The sequence below is a fragment of the Nesoenas mayeri genome (assembly GCF_963082525.1).
Source record: "Nesoenas mayeri genome assembly, chromosome: 1".
NCBI classification, from domain to species: domain Eukaryota; kingdom Metazoa; phylum Chordata; class Aves; order Columbiformes; family Columbidae; genus Nesoenas; species Nesoenas mayeri.
Genome location: NC_137541.1, coordinates 209905393 through 209930009, shown reverse-complemented (window position 1 = coordinate 209930009; position 24617 = coordinate 209905393). Strand labels below are relative to the sequence as shown.

The window sequence follows — 24617 nt, the reverse complement described above, 5'->3', positions numbered from 1 at the left end:
CTCCTGTTACCTCAAGGGGTGGGTGGTCTGTGCTCAATGTGATGCACATGTAGGGTGACAACCCTCCTGGGATAAGGAAGGTCCATACGTCTGGACCCACAGATGGAGGTGGCTCAGTTCTGCATGCACGACTTGTCTCCTCCTCAGCTGTATTTCTCCGATGCCTGAAAACTTGCCCTGAGTGAGCCGTGCCGTGTTTGAACAGAGAGCTTGACAGGAGATACCAGCCCAACATCACTGGGCTATTCCAGCCATTCAAGAGAAAAGCAACAGAGCTGGGGAAGGAGGTGGAGCACAAGTGTGATGGGAGCGGCTGAGGGACCTGAGGGGTTCAGCTGGAGAACAGGAGCTGAGGGGAGACCTTCTGATCTCTGAACTGCCTGAAAGGAGCTTGGAGCCAGGGGGGGTCGGGCTCTGCTCCCCAGGAACAAGTGCCAGGACCAGAGGAAACAGCCTCAAGTTGCACCAGGGGAGGTTGAGGTTGGATGTGGGGAACAATTTCTTCCCCAAAGGGCTGTGGGGCATTGGAACAGGCTGCCCAGGGCAGTGGTGGAGTCACCATCCCTGGAGGGGTTGAACAGATGCAGAGATGAAGTTTTTAGGCCAGACATGAGGAAGAAATTTATTACAATGAAGGTGGTAAAACACTGGCCCAGGTTGGCCAGAGAGCGGGTGGATGAACCATCCCTGGAGACATCCCAGATCAGGCTGGACGGGGCTCTGAGCAACCTGAGCTGGTGAAGATGTCCCTGCTCATGGCAGGGGTGGCACTGGATGAGCTTGGAAGGTCTCTTCCAACCCACACCTTTTAATGATTCTATAGTTTAGTGACAGCATTGGGTTAACAGTTGGACTTGATCATCTTAAAGGTCTTTTCCAACCAGAATGAATATGTGGTTCTATGATACTGGTTCTGGCTGCTCTACAGAAACCAAGGAGAGCCCTGGAGAAGGTTCCTGCTGTCAGGAAGGTTTTGTGGGGAAGCCCCAGGGCTCCTCAGTGAGCTTCAGTGTGTTTCCTTTCAATGATGCCCAATGACAGGATGAGGGGCAATGGGCACAGACTGAAACACAGGAGGTTCCATCTGAATATGAGGAGAAACTTCTTTCCTTTGAGGTGCCAGAGCCTGGAACAGACTGCCCAGAGAGGTTGTGGAGTCTCCTTCTCTGGAGACATTAAAACCCGCCTGGACACATTCCTGTGTGATCTGCTCTGGTGACCCTGCGTTAGCAGGTGGGTTGGACTGGATGATCTCCAGAGGTCCCTTCAACCCCAACTGTTCCGTGATTCTGTTTCCTTGTTCCTGGTGCTCTGTGCTGCTCTTTGCAATCATTAACTAGGGTCATGCTTGGGGTGCTGGGTTGTGCGGGGTTAGCAGAGCGATGGCTATCTCCAGGGGCTGGGCATTGGCAAAGCCCATTAATTCACCTTTCAGTGCTTGTGGTGCAACCTCTGCTGAGCTACAAGGGTTTTTAACCCTGCTATGGCCTGGAGAACAAGCCTGATGTAACTCATGTCTGCCGTGGTAAGGCTGGCTCAGGGCCTGAACAGCACCCAGGCATGTGTTGGGGGTACCCAAAACCGAGCTTCTCTGTTCTCCCCAAACCATCAGTGGGTTGGGATGAGCTGGACCTAAAGTGGTGAATATCTTCAGCTTCTCTCTGCTTCCCTCAGCCAACCCTGGCTGCCTGGTGGCATTTTAATCATGGGCCAATTTATTGCAGAAGCTTAAGTAGCTGTTGGAGCAGTATTTGATTTAAAGCGGGCTTGCAAATTTAGTGCATAACAGAAAAAAAATGAGATGTTTAGAGATCTACACCTGGCTTTCTGGAGGAGACAACTTGATTATCTTAAAGGTCTTTTCCAACCACAACCATTCTATGATTCATTATTTATGTTATATATAGCCTTCCTCATCCCACTGCTTTTGGGTCTGTGCTTTTGCCACTACCTTTTGCTGTTCTTTCACCCCTGGCCCTGCTAGTCCTGCATCTCTCCAGCCTGATTCATTTTCTGGTCTGATGCGGGATGTTACCACCAGCTTTGATTTGAGCTAATTCCTCCTGCCTGCGCCATGATGCCTTCATGTCCAGGTCCCATCTGTCTGTAGCGTCTGTGTTGAGCAGAAATGCCGGCCCGGCTGGTGCCACAGGCACATTTATTGTGTGCGATCCTCTTGCCAAGGCAGAGTTTGCCGCCAACACGGGGTTCTGAGGGTGTTTACGACGCAGGGCTGCCCTTTCTCTTCCGGCAGCTCCGGCACTGAGTCTTGTTTGCAAATGGGTGACTCATATCTGCAAGGAATGAGGAACTCCCGAGGCTAAAGGCATCCCCGGTGTGAGTTATCCAAGCAAAAAGAGAGCTCCTGGCCATCCCACCTGGCCGGTTCCTGCAGGAGATGGGTGTCCAAGGGTGCCCAGACCTTCACATTGACCCCAGCCTCCCCAGGAAAAAACATATCGAACGCTGCACCCCCTGCAAACCTGCTGGCTGGCTCTGTCTCTAATGTCTTTTTGCTGTTAAGCAATAAAGGAGAGATGTTTGGGAGGGGAAAAAAAAGCAGAGGAAATAAGCACGCGTGATAAAAATCACCATGCATTGCTGGAAATAGCCTCCAAGCGTGACAGCTGACTTTGGGTTAATTTTGTTGCAGATATTTCCAGCTGGGCTCACTTTGGTGATACAGTAGTTCTGTAGTTTTCTGCTAAGACGAGTGACCCTGGCCCCTTCTTGCCTGTGCTGCAAATGCACTTTTTAATGAAAGATTACTTTTTCCTTTCGGTTTTTGCAGTAAAAGCCGTTCGTGAGACAAGCGCCTTCCTCTGTAGGTCTCGGAGTGCCTTGCAGAAGGGACCAGGATCCCTGCAGATGGACGGCAATGCTCTTTCCCACCCCATAGAGGAGGAATCATCAGGGAACACATACTATACTGACATGCTTGCAAAAATCCATTTATTTACTCAGAACAAGCAGCTCTCAACCCATCAAGATTATTTTTTTATATTAAATCCACTCCATCTACACCCATTTCTTGAGGGGGCATGGCTTGTCCTCTTGTGCACACAAGCAAAATTAACCCTTTGGCTGAAAGGTGCTGTGTTCAGGTGGGGACTGAGACCCCAGCTGTGCTGCAGAACATCATTGACAAAAATCAGAGCTTGATATAAAGGTGATTAAGTGTAAAAATGGCTGTTTCACCTTTAGCCTAGTGTTTTTGCTGAGAGTTTCTAGCTCTTAGAAGAGAACAGAGATATAACCGGATGAAGAGATAAAGAGACATTCAGTCTCCTGTTTGTTGACTGTTTTGTTTCAGCAAGTAACTGCTGTAAATGCTCAGTAATTTGCATTGTGGCTAAAAGCAGCTGTTCTGGAAAGACATCCAGCCCTGCCCAGAAACATCTGGACATGAACTACCTATGACTTCCCACAGGAATCAGCTCCCCTGGTTAACCGCAGTCAATTTGAGAAGAAATAATGTCTTGTTTTCTAATTTTCGGCAGCATAGCTTCCCCTTCCAGCCCTTGTGGACGTTGCTAATGCAGGATGCTACGCGGTGCTGCTGGCTCTGGGCCACGTTGCTTCAAATCCGAAGCAAAGCTGAGGTAGATGCACAGCTGGGAGCAGGAAAGGGCTTTGGGAACACAGCTCAGAACTGCTATGGACCCTGTGTTGGTCCTGATGGACTTTCCATGGGACTGTCACTATCCAGCCTGTGACTTGAGGCTTTTTTGTTCATAGAGATGTTGGCTGAGGGGTGTGGAGAGCTTATCTCATGTTTCGTGTAGGTAGCGATTCAGGGTTCGACCACATCTTCCCTGGATCCTGGAGAAAAGGTGTGTAAAGTTTTCCTTGTGTTGGCTTTTCTTCTGCTGAGCTGGGCTTTAGTAGGTTGTGGAAGGTTGGTAGACAGAAGAGCAACCCCAGTGTTGTCACGTGTCTGTCAATAGAAACACCTAAGGAGGCTGGGAAAAAAATGATTTAAATAACATTCTTAGCAATCAGCTGCTCTGAACACACTGCTATTGGGCTGCAGTGTTGTAGGTTGTGCCCGTGAGTCTGTGCTTGGCTGGGGCTTGAGCAACCACGTGCCTGGTCCCTGCTTCGTCTTATCCTTGGCCTTCATCTTCTCCTTGTGCCTTCACAATGTGATATTGCAGATATCGTGGCTGACACGGCAGAGGCTGTGCTGCCATCCAGAGACCTGGACAGGCTGGAGAGGTGGGTGGGGAAACATTTAATGCAATAGAACAAGGGCAAGTGTAGAGTCTTGGATCTGGGCAGGAACAGCCCCAGGATCCAGTGTAAGTTGGGGAATGACCTATTAGAGAGCAGTGTAGGGGAAAGGGACCTGGGGGTCCTGGGGACAGCAGGATGAGCATGAGCCAGCACTGGGCCCTTGTGGCCAGGAAGGCCAATGGTACCTGAGGTGGGTTAGAAGGGGGTGGTCAGTAGGTCAGAGAGGTTCTCCTGCCCCTCTGCTCTGCCCTGGGGAGACCACACCTGGAATATTGTGTCCAGTTGTGGCCCCTCAGTTCCAGCAGGACAGGGAACTGCTGGAGAGAGTCCAGCGCAGGGCAACAAAGATGCTGAAGGGAGTGGAGCATCTCCCGTGTGAGGAAAGGCTGAGGGAGCTGGGGCTCTGGAGCTGAACAAGAGGATGCTGAGGGGTGACCTCATTCATGTTTATAAATATGTAAAGGGTGAGTGTCAGGAGGATGGAGCCAGGCTCTTCTCGGTGACAACCAATGGTAGGACAAGGGGCAATGGGTACAAACTGTAACACAAGAGGTTCCACTTAAATTTGAGAAGAAACTTCTTCATGGTCAGGGTGTCAGAGCCTGGCCCAGGCTGCCCAGGGAGGTTGTGGAGTCTCCTTCTGTGCAGACATTCCAACCCGCCTGGACACCTTCCTGTGTAACCTCATCTGGGTGTTCCTGCTCCATGGGGGGATTGCACTGGATGAGCTTTTGATGTCCCTTCAAATCCCTGACATTCTGGGATTCTGTGATATCTCCTGTTTAGTGAGAGCAGAGCTGGAGAACACAGGCCAGAAGATCTTGTTTTCTAAGGACAGAGTATTTTGTCTGACCTAGAGGCAGAATTTCTTCATGGAAAGAATTGTCAGGCATTGGAACAAGCTGCCCAGAGCAGTGATGGTGTCACCATCCCTGGAGGGGTTGAACAGACACATAGATGAAGTTCTTAGGGACATGGTCGAGTGACAGTCAGTGTTGGATTGATGGCTGGACTCAAAGATCTTGAGGGTCTTTTCCAACCAAAATGACTTTATGATTCTATGATGTACAATCAAGGAGCCCTTTGCTCCTGTCCAGGGTGCAGCCTTGCAACACCCCAAGTGTGGTGAGCTCACTAGATATAGAGCAGGACCTCTGAGCTGGAAGCAAAGAAGAAGCAGCGGTTTGTGGGGGAGGAAAGAAGAGCCTTTCATAAGTGTTTGATCCAGGCCAATGCAAACACTTTCAATCCTTCTTCCCGTCGCAGCATTCGGAGCTGTGATCGATACCAGCTGGCAGGAGCTGGAACCGATGCTGGAGGAGAAAAGGGGGAAGTCCACAACACCTCTGAGTCATAGGTCTGGCTCAGTCCTCCAGCAAAATGTTTTCCTGTTTAACTGCTTCATGGCTGGACTACGGTTGAGCTCAGACCACTGTTTCCAGAAATTCAGCTCTGCTAAGAGTTGTGAGTGCAGATTTCCCTTCCTGCTCACACACAAACACATGCAAGTGTAGGGTTTTAATCTGAACCAGCCATGAGAATGCCCAGGTCTTGTGCTCCTGGAGCATCCTGGTGCAAGAAGTCAAAGAGTTGGGCAGCCCTTGAGCATTTTAATGTGACAGATCTAAAGTTCAGCCTGGCTGCAAAGTAGAGGGAGTCATGAATTTTAAAACCTCTCCCTAAGAACATTTCCCCTTCTTCTTCCTTTGAATCATTTTGCAAGTTTTTTGTTTGGGGTTTTTGTGGGGTTGGTTGGTAGGTTGGGTTTGGGTTTTGTTTTTTTGGTTTTTGAGATTTTTTTGTGGTTTTGTTTGTTTGTTTGGGTTGTTTTGGTTTTTTTTTTTAATGATCCCGAACAGTATCCCTTCTCATTCTGCTCGATATTTCCTTTGCAAATCCATCTGCCTCCTTCATGTGAGAACATCTCCATGGTGAGGACAGATGAGTGTCAAGGTGACAGTCACCATAGGGTGGGATTGCAGGGTAAGGAGTCATCCCTTTTCCTCCAGGATAATTTGGGTGGCAGAAAGGCTGGAGCTCCTTGGCCAAGAGGACCACGGTCCTGCTCTCACTGGGACGGACATTGCCCAGGGCATCTCATGGAAGTCGGCGTCGCAAGGGTGGTTGGAAAGCGCAGCTCCAGGCTGTCGTTGCAGAGTTGCCCGGGGAGGAGCGGTAATTTTATGAATGAGCGGCCAAGTGCCAGCCCTTGGCCACAGGACAGGCTGTGGAGCACCGTCCAGCATCTCCTGCATCAAACCGATAGCTCCTGCCTTAACTGGAGTGTGGCTTTTAGAAAGGCACCAGACTCCCTCCTCTCCAGCCTCTTTTCTTAAATCTTGCTGGTTCTTTCTGCACAGCCTCCCGTGGAAATGTCCTTTCCCATCTGTCGGCCCAGCTCACAAATCCAAGCGGTTCATCTCAGGTATCAGCAGCATCGTTCTCCCTCAGCCTATTTATTTGTGCAGAAAGCAGCTGCCAACAGTCCTTTCCCAGAGCTGCTGCTTTGCCTGTGTCTCTCTGCAGCAGTGACTGTTGTCTCTGCAGAAGTTTTGCCTGATTGTCCCTCAAAAGGAGCTCATTCACTGCCGAGATGTCCCCACCGCAGAATCACACAGAGTCACAGAATGTCAGGGATTGGAAGGGACCTGGAAAGCTCATCCAGTGCAATCCCCCCATGGAGCAGGAACACCCAGATGAGGTTACACAGGAAGGTGTCCAGGCGGGTTGGAATGTCTGCAGAGAAGGAGACTCCACAACCTCCCTGGGCAGCCTGGGCCAGGCTCTGACACCCTCACCATGAAGAAGTTTCTTCTCAAATTTAAGTGGAACCTTTTGTGTTCTGGTTTGAACTCATTATCCCTTGTCCCTCGGTTGTCACCGAGAAGAGCCTGGCTCCATCCTCCTGACGCTCACCCTTTATATATCTGTAAACATGAATGAGGTCACCCCTCAGTCTCCTCTTGTCCAGCTCCAGAGCCTCAGCTCCCTCAGCCTTTCCTCACACGGGAGATGCTCCACTCCCTTCAGCATCTTTGTTGCCCTGTGCTGGACTCTCTCCAGCAGTTCCCTGTCCTGCTGGAACTGAGGGGCCACAACTGGGGACATCTCCCCTATTCTTCACCCCCTTCCTCTGCTGGAGATCTGGGGTCTAGCTAATTTCCTGACCCTCTTAGCAGTATGGATTTATATTTTGACTGCTGTGTGTGTTCCCTGACTGCTCAGTGAGGCTCTCTGCCTTTCTACAAAGAGCGAATATGGTGTATTATTCCTGTGTTGATACAGGTACCTTTATTTTTAATGCTTTTCTGGGGGAAGGTGATGCACTTGGGTTTCTTAGGAGCATCTGAGAAGTGGTCCTGATGCCAAGGAGAAAATCCCGTGATCATCGCTATAGGCCCTTTGTACCACAGCATGTCAATGCATTGCTCAGCCACCTCCAAAGGCTCCTGTGTGAGTCAATACTTTTGTGACTGACCCCACGCAGACAAGGTCCCAGCCTTGCTTCCCAAATAGAGCAGGTGATTCAGCGCTGAAGGCAGAGCTGCTCTCCCTTTGGCCTGCAAGCTAAGATGTTCTAAACTATAAAATCTCAGGTCCACAATCCTGGAAGATCATCGCTAAATTATTGCAATGTTCTTCCTCCATGTCAGGGACATGGGAGTAGAGACAAGGGGGTAGGTGGATTGTTGGCCATCCAGTGCCAATGGTCTCCTCATGGGAGGAGACCTGTTGCCCCAGTACATCCTATGGAGTTCATCCAGGGTGGTGCCTTGTTCAGATTGTGTTTAATTAAAGGCATAATTGCCCCTTTGCAGTTATTTCTTCTGTGAGGACAGGCTGAGAGAGTTGGGGTGTTCAACCTGGAGAAGAGAAGCTCCAGAGAGTCCTTATTGTGGTCATTCCAGACTTAAAAGGGGCCAGTAAGAAAGGCAGGGACAGAGTTTTGAGCAGGGCTTGTTGTGATAGGACAAGGGGTGATGGTTTTAAGCTAAAGAAGGGGATATTCAGGCCAGATGTGAGGAAGAAATTTTTTCCAATGAGGGTGGTGAGACACTGTCCCAGGTTGCCTAGAGAGGTAGTAGATGAACCATCCCTGGAGACATCCCAGGCCAGGCTGGACGGGGCTCTGAGCAACCTGAGCTGGTGAAGATGTCCCTGCTCATGGCAGGAGTGGCACTGGATGAGCTTTGAAGGTCCCTTCCAACCCAACTATTCTATATTCTGTGGTTCAGTGTGTCTGAGGGACACCTGAGGTGGTTTGCAGACAGGTGGGTGGCTGGCACCAAGCACCCCACAAGCTGCTTTAGCAACCGATCCTCAACAGCAGAGACCTGTGGAGCAGCCAACAAGGAGGTTATTTTGGGTTCACTTAAGCTCTGAGTGATGAGCACTTGTGCGGCTAATCAAGCTGATAAATGCCGTCAATTAAAACCTATACTTCTGCTTTGCAGAAGTGAAGTGTTTTTGTCTCTCCAAATGAGAGGCTGGCTGGGTGGGTGATGCTCTTGGAGGATTGTTCCGATCACCATGGGCATTGATTTAGCTCTCAAACACCTACTTTCCCGCAGCTAATCCTAGTGATTCATTAACAAACGATGTGACACCGTTCCAGAATTGACGCTCAGCTGTAAGTGATCATATAATCCCTGGGATTTTGGGTGTTTACAGATTAGCTGGTTCCAATTAGCCGCTATTGCAATTTCCTTGTCTGGTGTCATGATTTAAAGTGTCCATGGATGTTGACCTCAAGAAGCATATACTTTCTATACATCCCACTGGGAGTGATGGTTTAGGCCAGTTGATTGGATGCATCTGAATGGGACACCCTTTTTTTTACCATGGGTGGTGTTGGAGACCACAGCTGGAATTTTGTGGCACACAAACCCCCATTTCTTTAGGAAACCAGACTAGATATTTCCAGACTAGGGTCACTAATGATCAACAGTTTGAACAGGACATCCCATTTTGGGGAAAAAGAAGGATTGTATGCAGCTGTTATAAATAAATACAGAATAAATTTAGGGAGGTATCTTTGGAAGAAGGTCTGTGATTTAGTACAGGAGATCAATGTAGAGAACCCCGTTCCCTTTTGCCTGCTGTGGGGACAATGCAACGCAAGCTGTAGGGTGGAAGGATGAGGATGGGAGCAAAGGGGTTGGTACCCAGGGGCCATAGGGCAGGGGTGATGGAGTAGTGATGGAGAGGCGCTGCTCTCTCTTGTGGGAGGCATTTGGGCAACGTTTTTCTGCTGTTTTATGGATTGCTAAACTCATTTCTCTGCCCTGGAAGCTAGATGCTTGTCAGGACAGAATAATTAATCCAGAAATACGTGGCGCTCTGCCAGGAGACCTTTTTTTAATTAAAATTAGATCTGATAAAGTCTACTGAGAAATTGGCGTCTCTGATGAAATCGTGAATTGTATGTCTGTAATTTGGGGCTGCGTGGTGGGGGTGCTCTGGGTAGGGCTCAGCCCCCCAGAAAACCTGTGCACACCCTTCTTGCAGGGAATGTCTTCTCCTTTGCCTCCAAGGGCTGTGTTTTACCCAAATGAGTTATAATGTCACTAAAAGGCAGGACACCACTTATCATCTCCTCCTGTTCCTGTTCTGGTTGGGGAAATGGGAGTCCTATGCCCAGGGGATGTCCAAGGTATTCTTGAGCTTAGAGGAGTCATCCATCTCTCCTCGTTTGGATGCAGGATTTTCTCTGCCTTTTTAAACTGGTGATGGACCACACCGATACCTCCTGGAGTGAGACAGAGGTGTTTCATGGGACCATAAATGTGGGGTTGTAGGACAGCCAGATCCAGGGGAAGGCAGAGACAGACGTTGGATGGTTGTCTCCAGCCATGACGTCTTGGTCCTTGCACCCAGATGCTGTGGAGGAGGACTGGGTGTCCATGGCCAGATTCTGCCCCATCTCACTCCCGTTTTGCCTGTCCTCCCAGGGCCGGTGGGGAAGGATGTTTTCCTCGGTGAAGCCGTATGAGAACCAGCGCTACGCCTCCCTCAAGAAGGAGTGTCAGAGGCGCAAGCAGCTCTTTGAGGACCCGCTTTTCCCCGCCAACGACGACTCGCTCTTCTACAAGTCAAGGATCCAGGGCATCCAGTGGAAGCGACCAAAAGTAAGTGCACGTGCCCCCTTTCACCTTGATGCTTCTTTATGCCATCTCTGCTCTCAGGCACCCCAAAAAATGCTCAGCGCATCCTTTATCAAGGGTTCCAAGCCCCAGACAACATCTTCTCCCCTCAGCAGGGTTTATTTGCCCAGGCTCGGTATTGTGAGCATCTGGAATGTCAGAGAGATCAGCTACACCCAGGCCAAGACTGTTGTCCCTCAGTGAGGTCTGGGAACAAAGCAGTCTTCTCCGTGCCTCAGTTTCCCCATGCATAAAGCAGAGAGAAAGTTTGTGGTCAGGTTGGTTTTGGGCGCTCTTGCTGAGTCTAGTTGGTCCAGCAAAGCAAAGGGTTATCTCTGAATACTCTTGGTGATCCATTTGGGAAAGGAAAAGAAGATAAGCTTTGGGTAGGTTAGTTCATCTTGGAGGTCTTTGGGAGGTGGGTGGTCTAACACATCCTTCCTCTCATGTGAAAAACTGGTGTCCTCTGCAAAAACCACTCTGTGTGTCCTCCATGCTGCTGTGTCTGACACGGAGGCAGATTGTGGGTGCCTGGGGGTAACATTGCCTGTGCTGCCTGTCCCCTTTCTGCTGTCCTCAGCGCCTGGCCAAAAGGTGCACCTCAGGGCACTGTGTCATGGGGAGTTTCTATGCCTGGGTATGGCCATCTGCTTGGGGCTGACCAAAAGGCCACTTCTTTCCCACTGTGCTGGGCACTGGTGAGGCTGCACCTCAAATCCTGGGGTCAGTTTGGGCCCCTCAAGCCCTTGAGGTGCTGGAACGAGTTGAGAGAAGGGAACAGAGCTGGGGAAGAGGCTGGAGCACAAGTGTGATGGGAGCGGCTGAGGGACCTGGGGGATTCAGCTGGAGAACAGGAGCTGAGGGGAGACCTTCTGATCTCTGAACTGCCTGAAAGGAGCTTGGAGCCAGGGGGGGTCGGGCTCTGCTCCCCAGGAACAAGCACCAGAACCAGAGGAAACGGCCTCAAGTTGTGCCAGGGGAGGTTGAGGTTGGATGTGGGAAACAATTTCTTCCCCAAAGGGCTGTTGGGCATTGGAACAGGCTGCCCAGGGCAGTGGTGGAGTCACCATCCCTGGAGGGGTTGAACAGATGTGGAGATGAGGTTCTCAGGGACATGGTTTAGTGCCAGGGTTGGGTTAATGGTTGGACTTGATGATCTTGAGGGTCTTTTCCACCCAAAATGATTCTGTGGTTCTCTGACTGCCATGAAATGCAGGACATCCCAGGCAGCAACGGTAACTGTGAATGGGGAGAGGCAATGTCAGAATCATTTAAACACCTGTTTCTACTTCCTAGCCCGTGGGGAGGAGCAGCCCCCACTGCCCAGCCCATGCTGTTTTGCAGGCAGCTTGGTGACATTTTAGCGTGGCAGGGTCGCCTGGGCTGCCATTGTCCTCCTCACCCTCACTGGCAGCCCAGAAAATCAGCTGCCCTTTCGCAAGACAGTGCTGTGTCTGTCAGGGTGAGGGCAGTCCCTGGGGGGTGGACAAAAAGGCTTTGTGTGAAGGGAGGGATGGAGCTGAACCACCTCTTTCAGTGTGGCAGGAGGGGCTGGGCTGCCCAGCATCCCGCCAGACTGCTCGTGGGAGGAGGTCTTGTTTCCCTCTGCCCTGCCTTGGTCTCTTTCATGCCAGCTCTGCCTGGAGATGGGGTTTGTACAAGGCTCAGCTCGTGTTTTAGCTTATTCCCTTCTCTGCTGGACTGGAAAGGTGCTCTGTGCACAGCTGCCTTCTGAAGAGAGGGCTCACATGTTCCTCCTGAACTTTGCACATGAGGACTTGTATTGACTGTGCCCATGGAATCATAGATTCACAGAATAATTTGCGTTGGAAGGGACCTTCCAAGCTCATCCAGTGCCACCCCTGCCATGAGCAGGGACATCTTCACCAGCTCAGGTTGCTCAGAGCCCTGTCCAGCCTGGCCTGGGATGTCTCCAGGGATGGTTCATCCACCACCTCTCTGGCCAACCTGGAACACACTCTCACCACCCTACCACATGAACACACCTTGCATGTCACACATATGGATGATGCCCAAGACTTTCTAAACAACTTTCTCTGGGACTGAAGGGTTAGAGATGTGTTTGACACCCCCTTGCTGGTTTGCATTCAGAGACACACATTAATTCAGCCTCACATCTAATGACAAAGGGTTGGATCCAGCTGTGGAAGGGCAAAGTTTTCTCATCTTCTACTGAACATCTGTGTCCCAAAGCTTGCTGCATGGCTCGTGAACAACTCTGGCTATTCAGGCTTTGTCAGGCATAGACTTGTTGATGGAAGTCATCATCCCTGGAAGTGTTTGAAAGGTGTTCAGATGAGGTTCTTAGGGACATGGTTTAGTGCTAGAGTTAGGTTATGGTTGGACTTGATGATCCTGAGGGTCTCTTCCAACCAAAATGATTCTATGATTCTTTTCAAGGAGAAGGGACACCTTCTCTGAACAGGTGATCTACCTCTTCTCCATCTGCTTTTCTGGCTTCCAGCTCACTTACAGCCCTCCTGTTCAGGCATGTAGCATCTACTCTTGCTTAGGAAGACACAGAGTCAACCAGCAAAGCATCATCCTGTTACTGCCATGCTCCCAAGAGCATTAAGTCTTTCTAAGAAAGGTTTCTTCACCTCTTGGTCTTCACCTGCAAGCTGGCATGCCCAGCCAGGTCCAAGCCCATCCCTGCTCAAGCATGGAGTGAATTCAAGCTCTTTCCAACCAGCCAGCCCTGCAGTTTGAACAGAGGTTCCTTCTTGCTTGGGCTGGCAATGGGAACAGTCCCACATGCAAGCAAGTTCCTGTGCATTTCACTGGAGATGGAGATGGTCCCTCTTTTGGTGCTTCTGCACGAGATGAAAGGAACTATGCCAGCAGTTTTGGCACCACAAAGAGTCCATGCTGAGCAATAGATGTCTCCTTGATGCTACTGTCTGGTAGGATCATCTGAACAGACCTGTCTAACTGTCCTGACCATAAAATTGCCATAAAAAAGAGAATTTGGGCTCACATGAGCCCTTGTTAATGCTGAAGCTTCCAGAGGGCACTTTCTCTAAAGGACTTCTCCAGTTTCCTTTCAGTTGTCCATTTTGGCAAGGTGGCTGAATTTCATGAGGAGAAGAACTCCTTTATGCCAGCCAGCCAATGCAAAGTGACATTTTTAGTTGTTGGACCCAATTCTGCTTTAATTCACACCAGGTCCCTAAGGGACAGAGCCCAGCAAGGAAGTCCCAGCATCTTCTGCAAGGAAGCAAACACAAGTACAACTGGGTGTTAGGGATCTTGATATATATCTCACTACGTTTCTGTCTGCAAGAAAGCTGGGAAACACCATCAGCTTCTCTAATTAAATGCGGCATTCAGGAGGGTCCAAAATGTCCATGAAGTTCAAATCAACTGCTCTGCTTGTGTGATAATTTCACGATGTGGTTATTAAGCCATACTGAGTCCCTACAGCATCCTCTTTCTGTTATAACCAGTAAATATTTCCTTAGGCAATCACATTTTGTTGTTCGGAAAAAACAAAATCAAAACCAAACCAGAGTGATACTCCCAGCTTTTGGTAAGTGCTTTTTTGAGGCTTTTCTGACCCAGAAATGGAGTCTGACAGTCCCAGGGACGCTGTCTGCAGGAGGGGATGGTGTGTACACACCTCTGCTATCTCTCAGGGCCGTGGCCATGGTTTGTTTTGGGGAGTTTCAGCTGAAACTACATGATAAAGCACAAGAGCTCGTCGTGCCTTGGACTTTGCTATGAGAGCGGAGTGGGCGGAGAGTGGAAATAATAGGCATCAGCTGTTAAAAACAACAGTTTGCTTTCTCAGAAGTGCTGTCAGTTGTGACCTATGCAGAGAAGTGATCTGCAGGAGGACACTGTTTCAGGGAAAGCACTCGTAACTGCAGTGAACTCACTGCAGTGGTGGGATGAGCCTCGACAGAGGCAGGAACTCATTACTATATATTTAAATGACACTAGTAGAGATGTAAACAGCACCTTCCTCATGTGTACATCGCTTCCTTCCCAACCAGGACGTTTTCCCATCCTTTCTCCTCCACGTGCTATCTTTTGCTTTGGAAAAACAAAACAAAACAAAGCAAAACAAATGCAATCTCTGCACAGCTCTCCTTCCTTCTTGAGGTTCATTTTCTGGGCAGGGGGATGAAGAGAAGGCTGAAGAGCGTTGCTGGAACAGCTCATGAATAACCGAATAACCCTTCCCTGTTTTGCTTAAACTTCCTCCTGCATCTGGTGCTGCCGCGTTTCCTGGAACGGGCTCAGCGTTATTCTTTCCAACGGGGTGCTTTCCCCTGGCCTCCAGCCCTGCTCTGGGTGCCAGATCTTTGCAGAGGGAGCAGCTGTTTGAACCCTCTGATCAGGCTTTGGCTTCAGTGGTTGTTTGCCGGACATCTTCATGATGCAGCACGGGGAAGCCAGAGAGCTAATGAATCGCTGGAGTTTACGGGAGAGAGGGAAGTTGTAGCATCAGCTTGAGCTGGGAAGGGGGTCCCAAAGACCTTTGTTTTAGTGCATCCACTTAAAAATGAGGCTGGCTGCTCATTGCTGAGCCAAAGTAGACTTTGGAGCTGACTGGGGCAGCGTCAGTGGCTCTTGCTGGCAGTAACACTTGGCTGTTTGCGTTAGAAATCAAACGCAGCATTTTGAGCTAAGGCAAAATCCTAGTTCCTTGCTTGAAACTCCTCTCTTGCACTCTGCCTGCTACCATTCGCACCTCAAATCCTGGGGTCAGTTTTGGGCCACTCAAGCCAAGAAAGCCCTTGAGGTGCTGGAGTGAGTTGAGGGAAGGGAACGGAGCTGGTGAGGGGCTGGAGCACAAGTGTGATGGAGCGGCTGAGGGACCTGGGGGGTTCAGCTGGAGAACAGGAGCTGAGGGGAGACCTTCTGATCTCTGAACTGCCTGAAAGGAGCTTGGAGCCAAGGGGGGTCGGGCTCTGCTCCCCAGGAACAAGCACCAGGAGCACAGGAAACGGCCTCAAGTAATGGAGACACCATCCCTGGAGGGGTTTGAAAGACAAGTAGATGAGGTTCTTAGGGACATGGGTTCATGCCAGTGTTCGGCTAATGGTTGGACTCAATGATCTTGAGGGTGTTTCCCAACCAAAATTATTCTATGGTTCTGTAGGAAGGTGAGGAAGATCTCTGTATTCAGACAAGTAGTACCACACATAGGGAAAGTCTTAGCCTCATCCTCAAGCTCTGGGTTTTGCTCTCCTTGTTTGAGGCAGGAATACTATCACTGCAGCATGGGAGCAGACGTTTTACCATGTGCATTGATGAGCTGGGTAAATGAGGAAGGGCAATACTGAGAAGAAGTGAAGAGGATGGATGAGATGTAGGCTGGGAGGCAGAAATACAGGGGGATCTGGGGCACTCACCTGTGTCTGTTGATCCCCTGGGGAAAAAAACAGTGGTGGCCTAGGGTGGAAGAGGCTCATCTCCCCTGGGGTAAACCAGTTCATCTCTTGTAATCATCACTGTCCCAAACTCTCTTCTTGGGTACAGGCCACTTCCAGTGATGCCGTGGGGTTGGTACAGGGTTAAATGAGGGTCATTAGTACCCCTGGGCCTTAACAAGGGCTTTCTTTCTCTCTGCTGCAAGGAGGGTCCCATGGTTTGGGTTCTGTCCACCAAGCAATCACCTGCTGCTGAGACTGGTCACCAGCCAGGACACATCTGGGTGTCATTATGGTCCTGAGGGAAGCAAATGAGGCCTGGGAGGAACTTGTGCTGTGCACAGATATAGAATCATAGAAGGGTTGGAAGGGAGTTCATCCAGTGCCATCCCTGCCATGAGCAGGGACAGCTTCACCAGATCAGGTTGCTCAGAGCCCCGTCCAGCCTGGCCTGGGATGTCTCAGCAGCGTGTCACAGGGCCTTGAAGAAGCACCCAATGCAGATGCAGAATGGTTGTGACCAGAGATCCCAAAAGTGCTTGGAGGGGACCAGGATGTGATGAACATGAGGGTTTCCAGGCAGTCTGTTGTCACAGTGATGAGGTGTTGCAAAGTGATGTGTGGTGGTGGTTGAACCTGAGCTGCACATCTACACTGTGAGTTCAAGCCTGGCTGGTGTTGCAACCACCAGAGAAGCTCTGTTGGGTGAAATCTATGCCCTCCCGTCTCCAGGGAAAGATTTTTGCCCTCCAACCCTATTTCTCAGTATTTTTATGTCCCTCCAGCCTTTGCTTGCAAGCACCGAGTTACCTCTGCAGGAATTGGCAAGGGAGGTTGTCACTGATTCAACAGCACCAAGGTAGATTCTTGCTAAATGGCAATATTATTTTACCTGGCTTCAGAAGCAATGCCATTTGGAGGGGAAAGTCTGAGAGCAAGAGTAGTGTTGGGTGAGACAGAGAGTCCAGGTGTTTTGGGAAGGGTTGTGGGAAGCAGAAGGTCTCAGAGCAGTAGGACCATGGCATTTTCAGCCCTACGGTGGTGCTGGGCAAAGATGCTCTCATCCACAGCCCTGTTTTGTTTTGTTTTATTTTTTTCCCGTCCAGACAAAAGAAATCTTGTTTTAGAAACTGAGCAAATACCATTTTTCAGTAGTCGCTTCCCTGTCGGACTGACTTATATCCAGCCTGACTTGTGTGTAGGGGTTTCATCCATTATATCCATTATCTCCTGAATTCAATGCTGTTGTGTTTGGAGGATGAGGAGATGTTGCGGGATGGGAGAGCATCTTTCAGATCCCCTTCTCCTTATGTTATTAAGCACTTAGCTCCTTTGCTTGCTGAGTGAGGGTTATACAATCAGTCCCTGTGGGGCTTTTCCTGGAAGGGGAAAGGAGTCAATGAACTAATTCACTAAAAGCAGGACCGGCACTTGCCTGCCCGCAAGTTTCTGCATTAAAAGGTCTTTTCCCCAGTGTACGGCACTGGGAAGCTGCCAAAAACACAAGGGTGAAGAGAATGGGGGAGGCAGAGGTTAAGTTCTTGCAATTCTATGTTCTGAGAGCTCATCTGAAACAAGCAATTAAAATGGTGATGGTCATTGGGAGCAACGACCTTCTGGTGCCCTACCTGAACCTTCTTCTGCCAGAAATACCAACCTCTGTCACCTGCACGCCGGGGATGTCTTTACTCAGCTCTTTGTAGCTTTTTGACCTCTTCACTCAGCTTTTTGTAGCTTTTTGACCTGTCTCGCTCAGTTTTGGTCGTGCCCAAAGGAGCATTGATGCTGTGGCTCCTCTGTGCTGCTGGATGGACGGAGGGACTTGTCTTCTCCAAGCAGAGTCTGTTGTCTCTCTGTGATCCATCACGGAGACAGAGTCCTTCCAGACCTTTTGCGTGTCTCAGCTTAGGAATTTATGAGCCTCTTGCCTGTTAATTTATCTGCCGTTTTCTGTAAAGCCTGGAGCTGATTGCCAGTCTGGTCCCTCCTTGCCAGGAAGGGATTTGGTCACCATTTAATGCAATCTCTGAATTGACTTTTTTTTACATTTTAAGCTATTCACAGCCTCCCCCTGCCTCTCTTCCCCTCAAGGATGGAGAAGATAATATTTGTTGTTGTTTATGCTTGTTTTAAAAGATCTCTCATTAAATGTGATGCTGACCCTGAGAGTGTTCCAGCAGATCTCGCTGCATCCTCCCACAGCCCCGGGTAGCTGGACAAACACATTCTCCTCATTTACCCCAATTAGGATCCGGGGTGATAAGCTGCCTGGTGTGAGTACAGCTCGCTGCAGCCTCTGATAAGAAATTAACCAGCCCGTCTGCTCTGTCCTCAGCTTCAGAAGGACAGGGCCTTAAATGCAAAACCAACAGTAAAATCAGAGGATGAGATTAATCGCCTGCTTCTTAATGCCACTGCGCGTTGGTGTCTAGAAATTATTGTACAGATAATAGGAAAGATCATAATAGCAGAAGGTGTCACAGAAAGGAGCCCTGAGCATCCACTGCCATCTCTGGGCTCCGTGGGAGGGAATGGTGTAAATCCTCACAGATTTGACTTTGGGGTGCTGGAGGGGCACATTCAGCCTGCAGAGCAGGTACAGAGCTCGTTATGTCCTGGACCAGCCGTGACTTTTAATTTGGTGCCGAATGGGAGATGCTGCACTGCCCGTGAGCTCTGATTTTTGCAGGGATGGGGTTTGGGGGCGATTTGTCTGTGCTTGGTCCTGCTGGAAGCAGCGGTTTTGCCAAAATCCATGCAAAGTCCCCTCGATCAGGCATGGTGCTGCCTCTTGCAGTGAGAAAATAAAACATGGGGTGCGGTAAAACCCAGGGCAGGGTCCAGCTGCTGCAAGAAGTGGTTAGGGAAAGAAACAAATAGGAGGAAGCAGCGGTGGGGAGGATGAAAACCGGTGGCTGGAGCAAAAAAGGAGCTGTTTCCTTGATCTGGCGAATTTGAAGCCGGAGGGAACTATTGTCAATGCATCATCAGCTGATTTCTGCATAACAAGAGGTCACAGCACTTCCTTGAATTAATTCCCTGTTGAACTAAACTTGACCCGCTTCCTCTAAGCACCATCTAGTTTTGTTTTTCCAGGAGAGGAAAATCCACCACAGCTCTGGATCACTTGCTCTAAAGACCATTCACTGCCTCAGGATTTGCCATTTTGCGTGTATGTGAACTGGCTTAGCTTCAGCGTACACCTCTTGGATCTTGTGTGCACACTCACTTGCTTCTGCATTTCTGCTCCCTTTAAATATAAGATAAACCTGTAATGCAGAGGTAGTCGGGGCAGAGGGATACCTGCACCTGTAAAGAAATAGCTACGAACCCTCTCTCCATCATCCTTCCTTCTTGCTTTGCTCAGCAGAGCCTGGACCACTGTCCAGTCCAAGAGCATCAATGGGATGATCGGAGATAAATAAATGCAGCTAATGTCTGTCTTTGTAAACACCCCAGGGCAAGGGCTTGTCCTTTCCTTGCTGCCAAACAACTGACACCGCCTGAATTACTTGTACTGAGCATTAAATTCTGTAAGACGGCCCTTTTTAAAATAAAACCCCAACGCAATTTGACCGTAAGTGGAATGGCACTGTTTTTCCTCTGATATGTATATAATTCAACACAGAGATTGTGCAAATACTGCTGCAAAGCCCTGCAGAGACTAAAAACCCGTTTATGAGGCAGACTGAAATGTGCAGTGTGGGGATGGGCCGTAGGGTGGGATCTTTGTCCTAAGTGGAGATACTTAGCCCAGTGCAATCATTTAGACCTGGGTCTACTGAAACACTGTGCAATGGAGGGGGGTGAATTCCTTGGGATGGTGCTGCCCTGCTTGACTGTCCTACCCATACTCGTGGCCATCTGTCCCCAACCTGCATGCTGTCTCGCTGCCATCTGCGGTTGTAGGGAACGGGTGCTCAGCTCCTTTCAGTGCCCCAGGCACCTCTGTGGACAAGGCAACCTTGAACTGGAGCTCTTGGAGGAGCAGAGGAGAATGAAAAGCATCCTTGAGAAAGGACAAAGCCTTCAGGTGTTGGCAGTGCCCTGGAGCTCAGCACAGGCGCTTGGGACTTGAGGTCACCAGGACCAATCCTGCACAGCGAGGTGCCAACCTGTGTGATCTGTTGGCCACACCGCATCCTCATCTGGATGCTCATCTCTATGAAAACCCACCAACAGGTCCCTTTTAGGCTCTTCCTTGACACAAAAAGCACAAGCAAAAGCAGCGCCCCAGGGTGATGCTCTCATGGCAGTCTGACAAATGCTCTGGGTTCAAGGAGAGATGAAGCTTGCTTGTGTTTGATATCTCTGTGAACTCCTGCAGTTTCATGACTCGAGCCCATGGCCTCATGGGGAGATCCTTGCTGGTGTTAAATACAGGATTCATACTTTTTGGGTGGGCATCCACCCTTGGAGGTGCCAGACAGAACCAGTTAACTCTGGATACCTACGGCCAACCCTTCCTCCAAGTTCCTCTCCACTCCCTTCTCTCAACAGTGGCAGGAACTGAACCTTTTCCTGGTGGCTGAATATTGAATCATTTTCTCTAAATAACGCCCCTTTTTGTCCCTTCTCCCAGTTAACAGAAGCTCATGAGTCCACATTCCTAGATGGTGGTTTTCTCGTAAAGCAGGTTTCTCTGTTTGTAAAACTACACCCAGGGTATGAATAACTAGAATAGGTGTGGGCTGGAAGTCATTTCTTTAAATGGCTTAAACTCGTGATAACCTCTTCATTGTCATTGCGTAGTCAGGGATTAATTTGGACTGTGGTTGGGTCAAGTCCTGGTCTTGGATCGTGGTGCTGCCGTGCTATAAATATGGCACAATCACAAGCCAAAGGATGGTTCCTCACCCTGGGACAGTGCAGCTCAAGGGGGTCTGGGAGGTATCCCCATGGAAAAGCAGTCAGGAGGTTTTGATCTGAAATAGGCACAGTGGAGGGTGGAGGTAATTTTCCTTTGCAGCTTTGTGTTCTTTCTTTTCCCATCAATAACTTGGCTCTTAGGATAATTATTAAAAGAAACAAACAAACAAAGAACCCCACATGATTTGGATTCCTAAATTCTGTTTTAGAAAATTGGCTTTCAGTGAGACACAGGAACTGGGATTCAGGCAGGGTTCAGCAGGCACCAGTGCCAAACCCGGATTATGTTGCTTGGAAGCAGAACCAACACAGCCCATGTCATGGCCGCACCAGCTCGCTCCAGGGTGTCACAATAGCTCTGTGATGGGTGGGTGATTTTCTCCCAAAATACTCTGTTTTTTCACAACAGGACTTACTCGAATAGGTTCCTCCCTTCCCACCGACATGTCCACACTACCATGTCCTCCAGGGTGGGGACTGATGGCTCAAAAGTGGTGCAAGCTATGGAACATCCTCATGGCTCATGCCTGTGGTTCATGGTCCTTCACTTGTACCCACATGACAGTGAACGTCCCCAAGAACAAGTTTGGGGCCTGATGCAGATGGTTTCAAGCCAAAGCTGTTCCTCTGTTTGAGGTTAGACCTCACAACTGGAAGTGCTGGTGCAACTGAGGATGCAGTGTGCCATGGTGAGACGATGAGAATTGGCGGGTTGGGTGTATTTTAAACCCATGATAGTGCCAAATCAGGGTTGTTCCTCACCCTACAAGTCCTTAGCACCATCCCAAGGGAGTTTGGTCCAAGGTGATCCACAGGACAGCTCAAGACTGGGTTATGACGGAGGATGGGGGCATTTGCGAGAAGGTGGGTGGCAACACTGTGGTGAATCAGAGGGTCGTGTCTCTCATAGAATGTTAAAGTTAAAACACCCATGAGACCTTATTTTTTGTTTCATCTCCTCCAGCTCTCTGGTGTAGCTCCCTAGAGCCCATGCCTACATGTACTAAGATTTTAGGGAAGGAGATCCAGATAGAACCATCTCCGAGAGCTGGTGCATTTGTTCAGTGTCTTCTCCTTCAGGTCTCAAGACTGTAGTTGTGTACACCCGTGAGGGTCAGGCTGCCTCAGGTGATGCAGCACGAAAGGAACCTGGTGACATGGTTTCCACCAAGGAATGATGGCTCATGTGGTGATCGAGCTGGGCTGGGACTTGAAACCAAGAGGGACCACCTCTGCCTCTGGATGGGGCAACCTGGGGCAGGTCATCTCACTGGTCCAAGCATCCCACCCCCCAGTTTGTCAGCGAGGTGTGTGAAGACTTTCCTGCTTCAGAGCTGAGATCTGCAGATCTTGGGGCTGTCAGGATACAGGGAATAGGGAATAATACAGGAAATAATTTTTCTTAGCAGTTCTGCAAACAGATGCATCAAAACAACTCACTGAGAGAGAGGGTGTCTGGAGAGGGCTGTGTCTGGTTGCGTGGATATGCTAAAAGCTGGGCTGTGGTAACCACTTGGCTTGGAAATCATGGGCTGAGTAATGGTGAGGCTCTCCAAGACCACATCCTTGGAGACCATGGGTGGGAGGAACAGGAAGGGGAGGTCTGAGGTCTCTGCACTTGTTCCCGTCTCCTTCCCATTCTTATAATAGAATTACAGAACAGTTTGGGTTGAAGGGACCTTCCAAGCTCATCCAGTGCCCCCCCTGCCATGAGCAGGGACATCTTCACCAGCTCAGGTTGCTCAGAGCCCCGTCCAGCCTGGCCTGGGATGTCTCCAGGGATGGTTCATCCACCACCTCTCTGGCAACCTGGGCCAGTGTTTTACCACCCTCACTGTAAAAACTTTCCTCCTCATGTCTGTCCTTCTCCCTCTCCATCCGCTCCCAGGGAGGTGCAGAGCTCTCACAGCATGTAACATCTCGCCACATCTCATTGCTTTAACAGAGACCTCTTTGGTGCCTTTGTACTTTGGATACCAGGAAGATAAAACCACAGAGGGACCTGTAAAGGCTGCTAAGCCTGCAAATTGACCTTTTGATCTTGTTTGCCACCGTCCCTGCTGTTTCTGGTGGCAAAACAAATAGCACAGTGCAGTGATGAGGGACACAAGCAGGGTCATGGGGTTGGTGGGGAGTGTATTTTTGTGAGGCCTCCCTTTAAAAGCAAGTCCTGTTTGCTGTGGGTGGAGTGTCCAACACTCTTTGCACAGTGTGGGAGCTGATAACAGATAAAAATGTGTACACATTGAGACACTCTGGGTGGTTTAGCATTAGGGATGCCTGACTGAGGCAATAAAAACCACCACAGTTTCACAGGATGTAGATATTACCAACCAAACCTCCCCTTCCATGTGTATGAAGCCAAGCCACTGAGGATATGATTTTTAGCAGGGCCTGTTGCGATGGGACAAGAGGTGATGGTTTTAAATTAATAGAGGAGAGATTCAGGCTATATACAAGGAAGAAATTGTTGCCCTGAGGGTGGTGAGAGCCTGTCCCAGGTTGACCAGAGAGGTGGTGGATGAACCATCCCTGGAGACATCCCAGGCCAGGCTGGACGGGGCTCTGAGCACCCTGAGCTGGTGAAGATGTCCCTGCTCATGGCAGGGGGGGCACTGGGTGAACGTTGAAGGTCCCTTCCAACCCAAACCGTTCTGTGATTCTATGATTCCGTAATAATCCATCTGAAAACATGGACCCCTGGTTTTCTAAACTCACCCTGTTTCCCTTCCTTTCTCTACATCACCCCAGTGCAAATTTTTTAATTGCACTTTTTTTTGCAAAATCACATCCTGATGCAGGTACCTGCAGCAAGATGACACGGGGACCTTTGTGTCAGCTGTGTCACTGTTGCTCACTGTGCTTGGACTCCTCTTACTCCCTTGGCTGTGCGAGTGACATTTAAGACACAAGATCCTTTTGGTTCCCCGTTGCCCGGGAAGGGGGAAGCGCAGCCATGCTAATAGATTATCCTGCTGATTTTGCAAGTCTGAGTGAAAACATTGTTCCTGAAAACAGCCAGGCTCTGCAATACAATTAACACTAGTCTGCTCCTTGCAAAATCTTGTTAGCAAAAGTGGTCCTGGCATGCAGCAGATGTTGGATCTCACACGGTAATTTTCCCCCTTGAGCTTCTGCTTCCCCACGGCTGGCTTGACATGATCCAGATCCCCAGTGAACCTAAAGCTCAGAAATCTGCTCCGAGAAACATCTGTGATAAGACAGTCGCCAATTATAAAGCAAAGTACAGGGTGATTTGCTCATTCGTACCCTACGTGGATTTGGACCAACTGGAGAAGGTGAGGGTGATATTTTCTGGTTTAAATGCCTTTAGAAGGAAATTGTGTGTGTGTTGAGGGAAAGAGGATCAAAGAGGCGAAGAGCAGAGGGAAAGCCCACGTACTTTTTGGTGGGAAGCAAAATTACACCACCAAGTGCAAGATAATTGCATTGATTTGGTCTCCTTTTCCTTAATGAACTTAAATAACCAGAGGGAGCAAACTGGCCTGTTCTGGGCTCCTGTAAGCCAGACCTGGCACCTCTGCAACCAACCTCCCATCAACAGGAGCCTCAAAGTCCTCTCCCAGCCCCAGATCTGTTTTCCACCTCTGTCCCACATCCCTTGCAGAAGGAAGGATGTGGGAAGGAGCGTATGAATCACCAGAACTTTGAATCACTATTTTGGCCCTGCCTTTGTTATCAGGCTGTATCTTATCACAGGGCTATCTGCACAGGCTTCCTCTAAGTGGTATTTTGTTGCCTGGAGCTCAGTGGCCATTTCAGCAGGCAATTTTAATGGGGGTGGGGGGCAAATAATCTCTGATGGTGCTTAGTGTCCTTGGAATCATTCAACACAGGTTCTTCTTAGGGTTAAAGAAGTATGGATGGCTCTCTGGGCCAAGGTGGAGTTAAGAGCAACATATGGAAGCCATAGCTTCCCTGCACCCATAGCTTTTGGCTTTCCCCCTGC

At 49.6% G+C, this 24617-nt stretch overlaps 1 protein-coding gene across 1 annotated transcript in view; it reads left to right on the top strand.

Annotated features, from left to right (window-relative positions):
* Nucleotides 1–10202: 10202 nt before the first annotated feature.
* The window catches only part of CAPN5 (calpain 5), a gene marked incomplete at both ends in the record, with an annotated part of 41047 nt that continues 26632 nt past the window's right edge, over nucleotides 10203–24617 (top strand). The window contains one exon of the mRNA XM_080363488.1: nucleotides 10203–10364. Coding sequence (XP_080219614.1) covers nucleotides 10203–10364 — 162 coding nt within the window. The remainder of the gene's footprint in view (nucleotides 10365–24617) is intronic.